The sequence below is a fragment of the Chenopodium album genome, chromosome 13 (assembly GCF_948465745.1).
Source record: "Chenopodium album chromosome 13, dcCheAlbu1.1, whole genome shotgun sequence".
Classification (NCBI taxonomy): Eukaryota; Viridiplantae; Streptophyta; class Magnoliopsida; order Caryophyllales; family Amaranthaceae; genus Chenopodium; species Chenopodium album.
In genome coordinates this window covers 3,970,467-3,987,500 of record NC_137846.1, presented here as the reverse complement: position 1 = coordinate 3,987,500, position 17,034 = coordinate 3,970,467, and the positions used below count along the sequence as shown (strand labels likewise).

At 37.0% G+C, this 17,034-nt stretch overlaps 1 protein-coding gene and 2 pseudogenes across 3 annotated transcripts; 2 read left to right on the top strand and 1 right to left on the bottom strand.

Annotated features, from left to right (window-relative positions):
- Positions 1 to 1,554: 1,554 nt before the first annotated feature.
- LOC145577107 (protein FAR1-RELATED SEQUENCE 8-like) lies at positions 1,555 to 3,332 on the bottom strand. The gene is made up of 3 exons (XM_081634777.1): positions 3,223 to 3,332; positions 2,003 to 3,145; positions 1,555 to 1,891 (listed from the first exon to the last, which is right to left on the bottom strand). Exons 1-3 carry the CDS (start codon positions 3,330 to 3,332, stop codon positions 1,555 to 1,557), a joined length of 1,590 nt encoding a protein of 529 aa, XP_081490903.1.
- A 1,705-nt stretch (positions 3,333 to 5,037) lies between these two features.
- On the top strand, positions 5,038 to 11,483 carry LOC145574305 (putative wall-associated receptor kinase-like 16; annotated as a pseudogene). The gene is made up of 3 exons (XR_014098037.1): positions 5,038 to 5,969; positions 6,060 to 6,164; positions 10,194 to 11,483. The product of XR_014098037.1 is annotated as a putative wall-associated receptor kinase-like 16 (transcript).
- Positions 11,484 to 12,908: 1,425 nt separating this feature from the next.
- On the top strand, positions 12,909 to 16,174 carry LOC145577105 (wall-associated receptor kinase-like 22 pseudogene; annotated as a pseudogene). Its single transcript, XR_014098600.1, has 3 exons — positions 12,909 to 13,698; positions 13,820 to 13,918; positions 14,690 to 16,174. The product of XR_014098600.1 is annotated as a wall-associated receptor kinase-like 22 pseudogene (transcript).
- The last annotated feature ends 860 nt before the right edge of the window (positions 16,175 to 17,034 follow it).

Below are 17,034 nucleotides of genomic sequence, written 5' to 3'. Positions count from 1 at the left end.
CCGAAACCCTTCTCCCACTCCTACTTTTGCTCGAAACCACAAGCCCAGACTCAATTAAACCTTCGATTTGCTTTGATTGTGGGGCTGCCACCACCGATTTGCTTCGATTAAACCACAGCAGCCGTTAGCTTCGATTAAACCACAGCAGCCGTTAATTGTTGTTGTTGTTGGCGAGTTGATGTTGTTGGTGAAGAGAAATTGGTGGGCTGAAGTTTGTGGTTGTGTTGCTAGTGGCGAGCAAGGTGGATGTGGATTGGTGATTGGTGGGAACTTTGCAGCGTGAGGTTGGAGTTGGAGGGTGGTGCGGTTGTGATTGCGGGATTGCTAAAACGGAGATTGGAAATGGAGGTAGGGGCGGCTTGGTGATATGTCCATTTTATATAGTGTTTTACCCCCGTCCCTTGGTCGTTATTAGTAGTGTTTTTGGCTCTTTCGGGCCACTTTTATTACTAATTTGTGTGTTCTAGTGTTTTCGTAGTTTTAGTTGTATTTTACAGGAAATTGCACTCTTGGAGCATTTTCCCGGGCTTTATGGATCAACTACGGAAGCTAGAAGGACACGACCACTTTTGGAGCCCAAGATCGGTGAGAGCCGGTGATTAAGGGCTCGGTAATTGGGATCCCGAGGCATTTTGACCAAGTATTCGAGACTCGAGAGGAAATCCGGATTGGGCCGAGAAATCTAGCCCAATCGAAGTCCAAGCCTCAAGGGGAGCAAAGACCCGATCGGGCAACCTCTAGCCCGATCGGGCGCGGCAAACCATAGTGTTGTGCATGTTATAGCGCGCCCGATCGTGTGAGCCTCTAGCACGATCGGGCGATGTTGCTTGGGAAGAACGCGAAGAAAAAGGCGCGCCCGATCGGGCGGCCCTTCGCCCGATCGGGCGCGCGTTTCTGGAAAACCTGATTAAGTTTAGTTTTAATTCTTGTTTTAAAAAACGTTTAAATACGATTTTGTACGGAATTATTAGGGGGTCTCCTTCTTCTTCCTTCTTAGACTTTCTCTCTCTACTTAGGATCTTTTCTCTCTCTTAACTCTTCTCTCAACTCTTGTTCTTGATTATTTCCATTAATACAAATTAGTTTGGTAACGATTTCTCTTCTCTTAATCTTATTTCCTTTCATCATGACTTATTTTATTGCTTTGATTTGTTTAGTTTTTAATATGTGTGAGTAGTTTTATTTCTAGAGTTAATGGGGATCCATAAATAATATGAAAGGGTAATTTATTGTTGTTGATTATCAATGCTAGATTAATTTCCTATTGATTGATTTAATGCTCTGTGACTAGATTTGCGCAGATCTTTTATGCATGAGTTTAACAATATTGATTCGAGATTCGACAGATGAGAATTGATGTTTAGGTCTAGTTTCAATAGGCAGGTTAATTTATAAATGGTTAGGTCGAGATTCGAAAGATGAGATTTAATACCGGTAAATTAATTGTGTGATTATAATACGTAGCGTTAGCCCTTTATAATCTGATTGATGTATGCATTGATGAATGATTATTATATCCTACCCTGGAATATTATTTATTGGTGAACCTATGCCTTACATCATTTTATTCATTGATGTCTCGTCACGCACGCGCTTTGCCATGGCCTTACCATACTTCTGCGGGAACTCGAACAGTTTGGTGTTCCGATTCACAAATCCGTCAAAAAAACTATTTATACTTTCCACCCGCTGCGTAGTCTTCATGCCGGCCCAAAAACAATCTCGCATGTATGCTGGAACCCACATGTGACGTTCACTATAAAGACCGGTTATCCAATCATTAGATTCTAGTTTAAAATCAGAAATTATCTTAGTCCAACCACTTTCAAACTCTTCAACCGTCAAACTCTCGTACACAACAGCCTTCAGCAGTCCCTTGAAAACAGTGTACCTGCAAATCAAATTCCCAATACTAGATGTAAGCATTTATCCAAATTATGAGGACTTAAAGTTATACATCTTTTTATGTTTTCTGACGACATTTGGGGTTTAAGTAACTCACCTAGCACACTTTCCAAGTTTTTCTGGAATCTTCCTCATAATGTGCCATATGCACCAGCGATGTCGCGTCAAGGGCATGACCTCTTCTAATGGCTTTCTCATGGCCGCAGCTTGATCGGTTAGAATAGCTGCTGGAGCTCTGTTATTCATACATGACATCCACTCCTTGAATATCCATTTAAATGTATCACAGTCCTCACGAGAAACCAAAGCACATCCCAACAAAATAGATTGTCCATGATGGTTTACGCCGACAAAATTTACAAAAGGTAAATCATACTCATTTGTCAAATACGTGGTATCGAAGCAAACAACATCACCAAAATCTTCGTACGCTGCTCGACTGCGCGTATCTACCCACAAAACATCTTTTAACCTACCCTCTCCATCTAACCGTTGCAAATGATAGAAATTCTGGTCACTTTCTTTCATTGACTTAAGATAACACATCATAGCTGTTGCGTCCCCTCCAACCATCAACTCCCTTCTTGCCTTATAAACCTCATGCTGCAAGTCTTTCACCGTCCAATCCGTGTTGGCTTGGCCTTCCAGTTCGCTTGAAAGGCAGCCATGAATTCGGGACACAGGCACACCTTCATCAAAAAAACGTAGCAACTGCTTCCTAGCACTTGTAGTGAATTTTTTCATACGGTATTCTTTAACAAGCTTAGCCTTACCGGGGGATGGGGTGTGGTTAGTATGTGTTAACTCCACACTCTTTATCACCCACTCTCTTGCACGATTCAGACTAGCATACACCTTTGCTTGACATTCACATTTTTTGGATTTCCGCTTACGTTGCCTTAATTCATCCGCAAAAACTATTCCACCCACTACTCCTCCAGTTCCGGAAACATCCATGGCCTTCGCCCTCTTCTGTGCTTCCCTCCTCGCTCTCATGTCTGGTCTACCATGACACTCACACCTCCATGTTGTGGTTATTCTATCCCTAACCTCCCCCTTTGAGTACACACCTTGCGCTCGAGTTACACCAAACCCTTGTTGCTCGGCGTATGCTTTGTAATAAGCCTCCACATCTTGCCAACTCTTAAAAACCATGCCCACCTTGGGGGGTTCAACATGGTTTTCAACACCCAAATCATTGCTATCAACTCGAGTGTGTTCAAATTTCGGATTGTTGGTACTGGAGACATGTATTGAGTGTTGTTTTGGTCATGAGACACATTCGTCTTCGTTGTGCTTTGTCCATCAACTAAAGACACATCCTCTTCATCAATACTATTTCCAGAAACATCAGTCTCGAGTTCAACACCACAGCCATTGTCATTAACAACACCCTTGCAAGCAACTGATTCGGTTCTTTCAGTCATACTTTGAACCAGGAATCGAAATTTCCAAAACTAAAACCTGCATCAAATTTGTCACGTTGTATGTGGCAAGGCCAGTTTCAAGACACCACACTCCGACCTTCTTGTTCACTCAAACGCTATGCGATCACTGGACTGACACAAGAAACTTTCCCCGTCCATTTTTTTGGTCATTCTAAGTTTATTATTTAATATAGTAACTCATTAAAGTAATATGACATTTACAAAAATTATGTAACACGATATATTTTAATTACGAAATAAGTTGCTGTAGTATGTTTTGTAATATGCATAGCATAAACTACTAATTTATACGCAGCGCAATATATACCAACTCCATAGTTGTCAATTCAAGAGCTCCCATGCAAACAGAAATCTACCATCTATTGGTAATATTATACATTACATGTGTTCACATATAAATTTATATATATATATTTATATTTATATATATATATATATTTTTTTATTTTTTTTTTGGTACAGGAGACATGTGTTCACAACTTCGCGTAATGATATTTTATCAACACACATCAAAAACACCAAATATCACGGAAATTATGAACTCCCAAGTTCCCAAAACCTAAAGCAAGATTATCATCATACGTATTACCATCATTTTTGGGATTTTATAAGTATAAGACTACTAATTTCCATTGAAAATCAGCGTTTTTGTTTAAAAAAACAATTGTTCATATCTTGTATGGACTCTTATTAAATTACATAAATACATAACTTCGTTTTTAACTACGATCAACATTGATCTACATTTACACAGACTATTATAACATCCAAAAACATATGAATACTTTTGATACCTCACAATAACTTCATCAACACAACAACACAACAACATAGAGGTAAGGATTGTCATTCACTTACAAGGGAATTCAAACGAATGTGATCCAGCTGCTAAATGCAGATATCCTTTGCGGCAACTGAGCCAGACTACCGGACAAACCCGTAATGCGAACGATCTAAGGGGGGAACCTATGTCGATCTGAAAAAACTATGGAGGAGTAGTTTTGTAGCGTGCTATGCAAGAAATGATACCGACAAACTTATCTTTGAAACCAAGTTTATGCATCAAGTAACACACATTAAAATTCATTTCAATAAAAACAGCTTATGCATCAAGTAACACACATTAATCAGTTATTCATAAATGCATAACGGGGTCTAGTAATCGTGTACTTGTAGCCGAGCAGTCTACCTGCCAATTGACTCAGCATCCTAGTAATCCATTTGCTTACATGGCATCAAAGATTTACATGCTACATCAATCATAGAGATGAACTGGGGCGGGCTCGACTAAAAACAAGTCAATTATGGAAAATGATGCACACAATATTTAAAGGGAATGTCAATTATCAAGTAACACCGTCGTGGAAAAATTTATGTCAATAATGTTACACTCCCACTAAGATCCAATCAAAGCATAATTTCCTATTTTAAGAGGGACCAAGTGACCAATGTTTCTTGTTTGAACCTTCAAAGTTTGACTGAGAATGTAAAGTGGAAAGGGTGGCTGAAAGATTAAAGAGACGACTTGGAAAAGTTGCGATAACCCAAAGTCTTTGAAATGTTGGAAAAACAATTATAATTTTTGGAAAAATAATACAAGTAGTGCATATAAAAATATCATCACATATCTAGGACTACCAATACTAGTCATATGCTCATATCAAAAACAAAAGTATCAATTTTATGCAATAACAATGATGATATACCTGGTTCTGCTGCTGCTAATGCTGCAATTGTCACTGCAGCTAACTGTTTTGTCCTCAACTTTGCAGGACGGTCCACCTATTGCAAAGCGTGGTTGCCAAGCTCAGTGCGGTGAGGTCAGGATTCCATATCCATTTGGGATTGGCTCTGGCTGTTATCATGATGAATCCTATGAGATCATTTGCAATACTTCCTTTCATCCCCCGAAACCATTCTTGCCTGTTCACGATCTCCGTTTTGAGGTTATGGACATAAATTGGGATGGAAGGTACTCCGATGTATCACCAGAATATGACGATGAGATGTTAAGGAGCCAAACACTAGTAGTGAAAAACGTTTTTCATAATATCTGCAGAAGTGATAATGGAGGTGTTACTGACTCACCTGTTGTCCAGCGTGTTGACCTTCGCGGCACTCCATTTCTTTTTTCAACGCAGTTAAATGTTTTCGTGGCTAATGGTTGTGGTGCCAGCCTTGTATTAAAGAATAGTAGCAGTGAAGTCGTGACTGGATGTGCTTCAGTATGTACACACAATATTTCTAAGAAGAACATGACTAGCTGTAATGGGGTTGGATGCTGCCAATCTAGGCTGTCATCTTCAACAGACGACAGTTTCTACGGTGATGGAGAAGATGGCCTTGATTATTATGAAATAGACATGAATCATGAAGCACTATCAAATCCCCAGACTTGCAATGTGGCTGCGGGTTTACTTGACATAAGAAGAGTGACCGAATTCTTGGGGAGTTTCTCAAGTTTGACTACTGTACTCGAATGGAGTGGTCCAGCAGCAGAGGATCTGGTGTCTGATAATTTCATATGTTATACTTCCGGCTTTGGTTTTCAAACTTGTATTTGCTCACCAGGTCCATTCAAAGGCTATGTAGGGAACCCTTATCTTGGATGTCAATGTAAGTGGCAGCGTTATATTAGGCTATTCTCCACAAATATTTAACCTTCTTGAGGACAGACTAATAATTTTTACTTTTTTTTGGTTTTAGTGCTGAGAGAATGTCAGAAGTGCAAACATGGTTGTAAAATGGGTGCGTCTGGAACACAATATGTTTGTAAGAAGCATCATTTGTTTAACCTGGCTTCTATTCTTGGTAAGTGCTGCACAACTTGATAAAATTGGCCCAAATTGCTCATATAGTTTTCTTTTTATAAATAATAAAATTTATAACTGATATACTACCTCCGTTAGTTGTAATCTGCAACTTTGGGGTATTATTTGTGATATATAAAAAATTCTAAAGTTGCAGATAACAATTAACGGAGGTAATAGTTTGAGTTCCTCTGAAAATTATCTCCTTTGAACACAATGTGTTATGTGTTCATAGCTCTAGTTCCTAGACTGTCATTTTCCTCCATGGATATGTGAATGAGTTTACTCCCTTCGACTCATAATATAATTTTTGTTTCTATTTTTATGGCCAAACTTTGAAAATTTATAGTTTTACAAGAATATGGTCGTGTGAAACATAACTAAAATCGTCCCAATATGTAGTTTTATAGTATTGATTTTTTTTATAATTATGTTAATACACAATAAAAGGCATAGATCGCCTAAGATATTCGACTGTACAAATTAAAATGAGAACTACGCCTATATTATGAGAATGTTTTATGTATTGTTTGGTAACAATAGAATTCTATTTGGTAACATGTGTGTAAAAATTAGTGTTAGGGCCCCTTCTGTTTAGCTTAATTTCATTTCATTTCAGCTCAGCTCAGCTCCAATCACTTCAGTTCAGTTCCTACTTCCCTTCTCTCATAAGTCATAAACAATTCATTTCAGCTTAATTCAGTTCAGTTCAAGCCTAATCAGTTCAGTTCAGTAGTTTTCAATAAATCAGAAAAGGCCCTAAATATAGTTCCAACTTATCTTTACTAGAGTCATTAATGACTCTCTACAGGCTAGGATATGAGAAGCACTTGATAATATGAGGAGTGTGAATTATTACCTCGGTACCTCCGTTTAATATTATTTGCAACTTTAGAGGGTGCAAGGAATAATAGAAAAAAATTGTTTGTGAGTGTAAGATAGAGAGAGAAATACATGGATGCATGTAGACCTTTACCGACACAATAACTCGACCTGATCGGATTCCAAACCCGTTTTGCTAAAAGAGAACCTCCTAACCCAAATGACCAGAATTAGACCCGATTTAACCCATTTAAAATAATTTGTAATGATCTGAGCAATCCAAACCACTCGTACCAAACAACCCGAAATTTGACCCGAACCTGACCCATTGGCTCGAATGGACACGTCTAGACTCTAGATGCATGTGATAAGGAAATAGATAGAGAGAAATGACAACCTAAAAAAGAAACAAAATATTTGTTGCAATTAATGTATAACATCCATTTTCGACAAAAATTGCAAATAATATGAAACTGAGGTAGTTTTAATTTAGGTGAAACTTAAATCTTTTAGGTATTCCCTCTATTTCTATTTGTTTTCCCCATAACCTAGTTTTGGATGTCCCTTAAAAATTGCCTTTTTATTTTTTATTTTTATTTTTATTTTTTTTCTCTAATATACTTCGTAGTAAGATTAATAACATGCCCCTACCACTAAATCTACTCGCATATACTCATAAAACTGAAAGGACAAACACACTCCCATGTGTTTTAATTTAATCCTTAGTAAAGCTCTTTTTGTCTATGAGACAAACAAATAGGTGGACAAAGAGAGTAATAAGTATCCATTCCCCTTTTTTTTTGTCAACTCATAAGTCACTTTTTCATTCGGGTTGTTTTATTTGTTTATTCACTTTTACTTCATTCAATTTTTGACATCCTCATGTTACTATTGTACCCCTTTAATATCACACCTTTTTCATATCCTTTCTCTTACTTTATTCACTTTTTTTTTTCTTACACAAATTTATCTTAAATTGTGTATCCATAGTAAATGAGTAGAGTATAAAAGTACGAAAGTAGTACAATACATTAAAAGTCAACCTATGGATCTTGCCATTAGTAGGTATGCTAGTTTTGAAGTTGATGCTTATTATTAAAGGAGATTTATAATAATTTGGACGGATTTTTTTGTGAAAAATTCGTACTACTCCCTTTTTATTCTTTTGTTTGTTCCATTTGGTGAGATTCAAATGGAAGTGGAATGTAATAATTTGGTTTTTCTATACTTTAAGACATAGTCATGTGGGATATTGTTAGATACGTCTTGATTTTTAATTTCTAAATATGCAATTCTTATAATTTTTATAATGCATAGCTTGAGATATTTTAATTACAATATTACATTGAAAACCGTGTTGATACCAAATAGGACAACCATTTATAAAGACATGGATTAGTATCTCTTGTTTTCCTTTGTTGTATAAAATAGAGGTGTTAGTATGAAATTAGGGTCTGTCTGTTTTATCTTACTAATCCCTCCTTCCCAAATAAAATTTTCATTTGACAAAAACAATTGATTTATATGGGAGGAGGAAGTGTGTAGAATACATTAAAAAGAGAGTAAAGTATAAGAAATGTGAATGGATCACAAATAATAAGTACTAGAAAAGTACTAAAGTTCATGCACATCAGCGCATGGGTAAGAGCATAAATATATAGAGAAAATATGAGGGTATTTTAGTTAGCTGAGTGAATAAAAACTTTAAATAAATGAGGGTACTTAGTTATTTTTATAGTGTCTAAAAATAGAACAATATTTTGAACGCCTAAAAAAGAAAACGGAACTATATTTGGGGTGGAGGGAGTATACTTTATTTTCTCATAATTTAGAAAATATAAGTTAAAATAAAATAGAATTAAAAGAATAAGTTTATATAAAATAAATTCTAAAAAAAAAACTAAGCTCGGATAAAATAAGTCAACTACGATTTACATTTACTTTAATCATTAGTTTGAAGATCTTTGATTTTGAGGTATGTGGTCATCTTCGGGTGCATGATTATTTGGGTCGAATCCAGATGCGCTTTGGGTCATGTTTGTTATACTAATAAGCAATAAACAGAAATAACTTATCTCTTGATGCGTGAACCAAACTGACAATAGCCGCGTCGTGGAGAACCACTGACCTAAAAGACGATTCCGCGCTACCTCCCGGTGCAGTAGACAATTGCGGTCGCCCTCCAGGATAAGCACGGCGCCGGAGTTTATGTGCACTCACAAACCCGACTGGAACTCAGAATACTTGCCCAGAAAACAGAACAGGAAGAACATGTGTTTAAATAATTTTAGAGAAGAGAGAAGACTGATTGTGTGTTATGTTTTGGCTGAGAAAACCACCGAATATTTATAGGGTGAAGAGGAAAAACGGGAAGCATAAAAGGTGGGAAGAACCTGGCCAAGAAGATGACCAGATTAATCTAGTCAGTCAACAAACGAGGCAAGAAACAAGGGAGTGAATTAATCAGCTAAAATCAAGGGATTAATGGCTGATTAATTCCCAACGGATACTTGGAATATTCTGTTAACAAGGAAAAGGAAATAAAATTTCTCCAAAAAGATAACAAGGACCCACGCCCGCGCATCGCATTCCCCAAGACCCCAAGTCCCGAGGCCCGAGCCCGACCCGGCCCGGCTCGGCGCGCGCGCGCGCGTGTGTGTGTGGAGTAACACACACCTCCAACTTACTCAACTAAGTAGTGCTAAAGCACTACATTATAAAAACAAGGAAAAACCTTCCTCCCCAATCAATGTGGGACTTTTCCCCTTCCATTGTTTTTCTCTCTCTCTCTCTTATTTTTTCCTAACACTCTAGCATTATATCAAGAACTTCCAACAATGTTCGGCTCTACTTCCATTGGGTCTATTTTGATATGATTGGGTGTATAATTGTTATCCTACTAGTTGGGCCCAAGTCAAATTGCGTGAAGTGATTTTGGGTAGAGTCCGGGCTTCGAGTTGGGTAATTGGTTACATGTCTGTTACTAATTTTCACTTGGATAACTAATAACTTCCACGTCGAATCAAATCTAGTGAGCCAAACAAAGCCCTCAATGTATGAAATTTATGCCGGGATGTTTAAAATGATTGCTTATTTCCCTTCTATGGTACAATCTTTAAACTTTTCTAGTCTTACTGAGAAAGTTTTATTCCAATCTTGCAGAAACTAAGGTCTTACTTTGTTTTTGCCTATTTCGATGTTGTCTCAGGATTTAGCGTCAGTACAGGATTAGTGATGTTACTCCTAGTTTGTTATTGGCTTTATAGATTGGTGAAGAGGATAAAAGAGGTTAGGCTTAAAGCTAAATTCTTTAAGAGAAATGGTGGTTTACTATTGCAGCAGCAAATCTCCTCAAGAAATGGTATTGTTGATAAAACTAGAATATTTGGGTTTTGTGAGTTATAGAAAGCGACAAACAAGTTTAGTGAAGATAGAATTATTGGTCAAGGAGGGCAAGGTACAGTCTACAAAGGAATGTTAGTGGACGGAAGAATTGTGGCCATTAAGAAATCTAAGAAGGTAGACAAGTCTCAGTTGGAACAATTTATTAATGAAATGGTTATTCTTTCTCAAGTCAATCACCGGAGTGTGGTCAAATTGTTGGGTTGTTGTTTAGAGACAGAAGTCCCGTTGCTTGTCTATGAGTTCATTCCAAATGGAACTCTATACCAGCATATTCATGATCCGAGTGATGATTTTCAAGTTACTTGGAGAATGCGTTTACAAATTGCTTCAGAATCAGCTAGTGCTCTGTCATACCTTCATTCATCTTCATCTGCTCCAATATATCACAGGGACGTCAAATCCTCCAATATACTTTTGGATGAAAAATACAGGGCAAAGGTTTCTGACTTTGGAGCTTCAAGGGCCATTACCATTGAGGAAACTCATGTGACCACTTGTGTTCAAGGCACATATGGTTATTTGGACCCAGAGTACTTCCAATCAAATCAATTCACTGAGAAAAGTGACGTGTATAGCTTTAGAGTAGTCCTTGTTGAGCTCATAACTGGAAAGAAACCGATTTACCCCAACAAATTGGGTGGGTATATAAGCTTGGCTACTGAGTTTCTCTTTCATGTGGAAAATTCTTGTCTGTCTGATATGTTAGACACTTCTGTTTCTGAAGAAGCTACTGAAGAGGAGCTAATTGCTGTCGCTAACCTAGCAAAGCAATGCCTGAATATGAATGGAAAACAACGGCCTACAATGAAAGACGTTGCAGTGTTGCTTGATGGAATTAGGTCACCCTATGTGTCCAAGCCAACAAAACCAGAATATTTGAAGAGTGAGTGTGAGGTCATGGAGTGTAATTCCCCTTTTAGTAGAGGCACGTCCTTTTGGGACAACAGCCCTCGCACTTCCTTCTCTATTGAAGCCTTAACACTTATGGCTGGTGGCTGACAGTTTAATGTATCTGTTGATCATTTGATGTCTTGTGGTGCTATCTTACATTGTTGAAAATTTGTCCTTTTTTTGTCCCTTTTTGCTATTTGAACTTTCACATGTATATTCCGTCGAATTTCCATAACATGACGGGGTTCTGCCCTTCTGTTGCAATAGCTCTCAGAATTTTGCATGCAACTCTTCTTCATTGGTTGCATATATATGAAATGAATCAAAATACTTTGTTTGTTCTTTAGTATCTCTTAGTGAGCTTTTGTCTGTCTTTTTTTTTTTTTTTTTTTTTATTTTTAAACCTTGCAGCAACCATGCAGAATGAAATTTGCGTCCTTCCCTTGAGAGAGTGCATGAAATATTGTTTCTTGGTCGTCTGTTCAGTGTGATCAGTATGGTGTTAGTTAGCGGAAACAGATTTGTATGTATACATGCCAGGCATATGTTAATGCTAAGTTGATGCTTGATTGCTTGTTCACTCGAAAGTATTTTATTTTTAAACTTTTATTACTGTCCTCCGCTAACAATTAATGGGTGGTATTGTGCAGTAATGAAAATTCTTGAGTAAAAAACCATGTTTGGGGACTTAATTGATTTATTGTTGATATTAACATATAACATAACATTTTTCATGAAAATTGACTACTACAGATCAATTTTCCTTGAGATTTAATTGTGTTTGGTAAGGAATTAGGGATGGAGTTATGGTGGTGTTTGAAGTTGTCGAGGACTTTGGTGCAATCCAAATGCAACAAGGAGGGTGTGGAATCAAAGTGGGAAAAGGAAGATGGAAGTATTACAGAAACAAATATTTTGACTACCTTTCCCTTGAACAACCCCGTACAAAATGGGCTACATGAACTAATAAAGGAGTTCTTAGAAAATCACCTATCCTAGTACTACTCTCAATCATTGTAGCTCATGTCAAGCAATTTGACAAAGTTTTAAAGTAGGATACATATACATAATATTGTCCACCATAAGTCAGGTGTGCAATTCGGGTCGAATCCAAATGTAATTGGAGCTAAGCTTTGGTGAACTGAGTGGGGCATACTAAAAAAAACCATATATACTACATTCGTTTCTTTTTAATTGCAACAAAGGAATTTTTTATGTTGTGTAAAAAATACCCCTTAGTTGCAACTAAAAAGTAACAAATAGTTTATAATTAACCATAATACTTTTTTTGGTGGACAAGAGGGGCCAGCTCCAATAGTTGACTGACTTGACTCAACTACTCAACTCATATGACTTAGTTGATGGGAGTTGGATTCTTGTTTAGTATACTTTTCTCTCATTAATAGCAAATGGGAATAAGAAAAGGAGACGGAGGAAGTATTTTGACCGGAAATAGGAGTCTTGACTTTTTGCACAAGAAATAGGAGTCTTGACTTTTTGCACAAGAAGATGAAAGGAACTCCCGATGACTTAAAAAAGTCATAGTTGTACTGCTTAAAAAGTTGAATAAGCTTATAATAATACAATGTAGTGATAACAGAAGTAGGAAGAACATACACATATCACAATGCTGATGTCCCTTTTTCTGTTTCTCCTGCTGGCGTGCTTAGTACTGCAGCTAACAACATCATACTCCCCTCCATCCTATGCCAAGCCTGGTTGCCAAGAATACTGCGGTGATGTCCTGATTCCATATCCTTTTGGAATCACTCCTAACTGTTACTACAATAAGTTTTATGAAATCATTTGTAACACTTCATTTCGTACCCCTAAACCATTCCTGCATAAGTTCAATCTAGAAGTGATGGGTATACAGTATAAGGAACAATATCTACTTGTAAGAACTGCTGTCCATAATACATGCAGGTCTAATGCTAGTATTGATTTTAGAGGTAGTCCATTTGCTTTCTCTAGTTGGTCGAATGTTCTTGTCATGGAAGGTTGTAGTGGCAGTATTGTCTTAAGAAATAGGAGTGGAAACATCTTGAGTGGTTGTGCTACCGTTTGTGGAAAACATACTACTGTTGAGAAAGATTTATATGGGGTTGAAGGCTGTCAAGCCTTGTTAACTAACACTGAAAGCTCCTTTGAGTTTTACGAGTTGGATCTTGATATTGCAGCAAATTCTTCTACTTGCGCCGATATGAGAATAGGATTAATGGACAGCCTCTCAGTAAACGAGCTCTCCAAAACCACAGTCCCAACAACACTGAGTTGGGCTGCTCCAGCTTCATATATACAGGCCAGTGCATCAGATTATCATCACCATTATTATTGTGATAGTATTAGTTCTGACACAGCTTGTTCCTGCCAGACATACTATGAAGGAAACCCCTATCTTCCATATGGATGTCAAAGTAAACAACCTATCTTACAAATCATTTTTTACTTACTTCATGATGGACACTGTTTTTACTTGATAATTTTGAGGTTAACTAATCAAGTCCCTTGTTTTTTTTTTCTTTGTTTTTTTTTTAGTTGTGAAGGAATGTAGGAAGTGCAGGCATGGTTGTGATACTACGGGATATCACTATTACTGCAGGACAAATCCATTGTTAGAGTGGGGATCAGTACTTGGTAAGAACTTCATTGATATTTGTTCAGCTATTTAAGCGTTTTACTTAGCTGTAATTTGCCAATTTTCTTTCCTATAAGAAGATTAGTTATCCAGTTTATGACTTTGCGTTCAGATCATTGTAATGTGACATATCCATTGATTGAGGTGTATTTTCTAGATGGGGTTGGCTTTTCATTCCTTACCATAATGGAAAGCCTTAACACTAGCATCTTAAAGAGATTAGAGTCTGTCTAAATAGCCATGCAGGATTGCAGCCCATTAAAGAGGTTGAATTTGAAGTGATTAGTGATGGGTTGTTTTTACTGTAAAACTAATGAGCTGGAATCATTTTCTCTATCTCCTTTCCAATAATGAAATCATTATCTACAGCTTAGCATCCCCATAATGTTGCTAACCTTATTCAGATGTCCAGATTGACGTCTTTGCAATCTCCATAATATTGAGTTCCTGATGTACTCTAAACATCTGCATTCTAAATATCCTCAACCTACATCCTAGGTGTTGCTAATTTGCGAATTCAAGTTTCATTATTATAAATAATTGGATTTCAGATTGTTGATCACAGAAACCAGACCATCATAGGTCTTATCTTTGATTAACAAGTAATAATCATCTTTCAATTATCTTGGGATAGATACAATATTGTATAGCCTCATTAGAGGATGTATGCTTGCTTGGAGACATCATCGTGCTAAAGTCTTGTATCCAGACTATATGAATCCAAAAACTTAACATAATGTTTTTATATGTTTTTGTGATGCTTGTTTCAGGATTTAGCTTAGGCATGGGATTGATGGTGCTGCTCTTTGGTTGCTATGGGCTCTATAGAGTAGTAAAGAAAAGGAGAGAGATTCGAAATAAATCTGACTACTTCAAGAGAAATGGTGGCTTGTTGTTGCAACAATCATGTTCTAGTGAGGGTGCCCAGAGTACGAAAGTTTTTCTTGTTACGGAGTTGGAGAAGGCCACTGACAACTTCAACAAAAACAGAATCCTTGGTCAAGGTGGCCAAGGCACGGTTTATAAGGGTATGTTAAAGGATGGGAGAATCGTGGCCATTAAGAAGTCTAGAAAAGTAGATGAGAATCAGTTAGAACAATTTATCAATGAAGTTGTTATTCTATCTGATCTTAATCATCGGAGTGTGGTCAGATTACTTGGTTGTTGTTTAGAGACAGAAGTTCCTTTGCTCGTGTATGAGTTTATTCAAAATGGGACACTTTATGAGCATATTCATGATGCAAGTGGAGATTTTCATGTTACTTGGACAATGCGTCTACAAATGGCAGCAGAATCAGCTGATGCTATAGCATACCTGCATTCATCTTCATCTGCCCCTATTTATCACAGAGATATCAAGTCCGCAAATATACTTTTGGATGCTAAATTTAGAGCGAAAGTTTCAGATTTTGGGGCCTCAAGAGCCATCGACATTGAACAGACACATGTGACTACATGTGTTATTGGGACGTATGGTTATTTAGATCCAGAGTACTTCCAGTCAAATGTATTCACTGAGAAAAGTGATGTTTATAGCTTCGGGGTAGTCCTTGTTGAGCTTATAACTGGCAAAAAACCAATTTGCCCAACCAATGATGGGGGATGGATTAGTTTAGCTGTTGAATTTCTGTCCCACATGGAAAATTCTCGTCTTTTTGATATTTTGGATTCTCGAATTTTAGAAGAGGGAAAGGGGGAGGAGTTTGTTGCTGTTGCTAACCTTGCAAGACAGTGCCTAAATATGAATGGAAAAGAAAGGCCTACTATGAAAGAAATCGCGATTTTCCTAGATGAGATCAGGTCATCCCATGTGTCTTATTCCATGGAACCAAATTCTATGGTTGGCAAGGAAGTGATGATGGAATTGAATGATAAGCATGTTGGTTCTTCAAGTACAAGCTCATTCTTTCCTGGTGTTGACACGGGTGCTTACTCCACTGTGGTCCTACGAGCTATGGCACATACATTATGATGTAAGATACTTGAAAACTATAGCTAAGGAAGGTTTCATGAAATTATATTCATAGCAAAATGAAATTTATATTTCTGAGCATGTATTTTGTTAGGATGACCTTATCCTGAATTGAATACCTTATCCAAAAACTTTGTGGTGCAACATGTAGCTAATTGTGAACAGAATGTATTAAGGAAGGTCATTGTAATATATTTGTATTTTTAGCTTTTCAGGTTTTTTCTTTTTTATCTCATAAGGTAATGCACTAATGCTGATATCTACTGTTTTTTCATTTAATATAATTCACCGGCTAGAGATCTGAAAAATGATGAAGCTTCTCTCTTTCCGTCTATTTTTTTTAAAACTGTTTACATGAAATTTGCAAATAACCTGGAAATTCACAAACATCTCCCTATTGTAAATTTACCAAATCTAAAGTACTTTTCACGCATTCACTATATGCCAACTTTTTCGTGGTGGATACTTCTACAATCTTTACTTCTGCAAATATGTTGAATGATCATGTGTTTGATGCTACTGAAAACATCACCTGCCTATAACTATAATCAAGAAGAATGTCTTTCGCTGCCAAATCAGTCACGTTGCTTCTGTTATAATTCTTCACAGTTTAATTTTTTTCCCAGAAGCTAGAGCTACAACTTCATGCAGGAGATCTCACAGATTTATAATGGCTAGCAGCCTCATACTGTGCTAAATCATTTTTTGGTCAAAAAAAAAAAAAAAAAACTGTTCCTATAGCTCAAAGGTTCCTCATAAATTCTAATGGTAGCCTGGTAGGCAGTTAGGCACTTGCAGATCAACAGACGTGTTCCATGTTTAGAAACTGCAGTAACTAAAAGATACACAAATCATTAGTTCTCGTAGATTTGATTTTAAAAACGAGTAAGAAAAAGGACGTATTGAGTTAAGAAATACACCACACAGAACTTCAATAACTAGGAATTCTTATGGTAGCTTGCTAATTCCTTTGTCTTCTGCTAGGACTTAGATGTCTAACAGGGATTAAGAAACTACGAAAAGCTAACAGTTCAATGACAGTGAAATAGAACCATGATGAATCAAGAGAGTTGAGAAATTACTTTACAAATTTCAATTCCTGGCTGTTACTTATATTGCAAACTATTCAAGTCATGAATTTTA

Excerpts from the sequence above, each read along its gene's own strand:
- LOC145577107 (XM_081634777.1), bottom strand. The coding sequence starts at position 3,332 with ATGACTGAAAGAACCGAATCAGTTGCTTGCAAGGGTGTTGTTAATGAC. Across the intron at positions 3,146-3,222 it reads AGTATTGATGAAGAGGATGT|TACCAACAATCCGAAATTTG; the intron begins GTCTTTAGTTGA and ends ACATGTCTCCAG. Across the intron at positions 1,892-2,002 it reads AAACTTGGAAAGTGTGCTAG|GTACACTGTTTTCAAGGGAC; the intron begins GTGAGTTACTTA and ends TTTGATTTGCAG.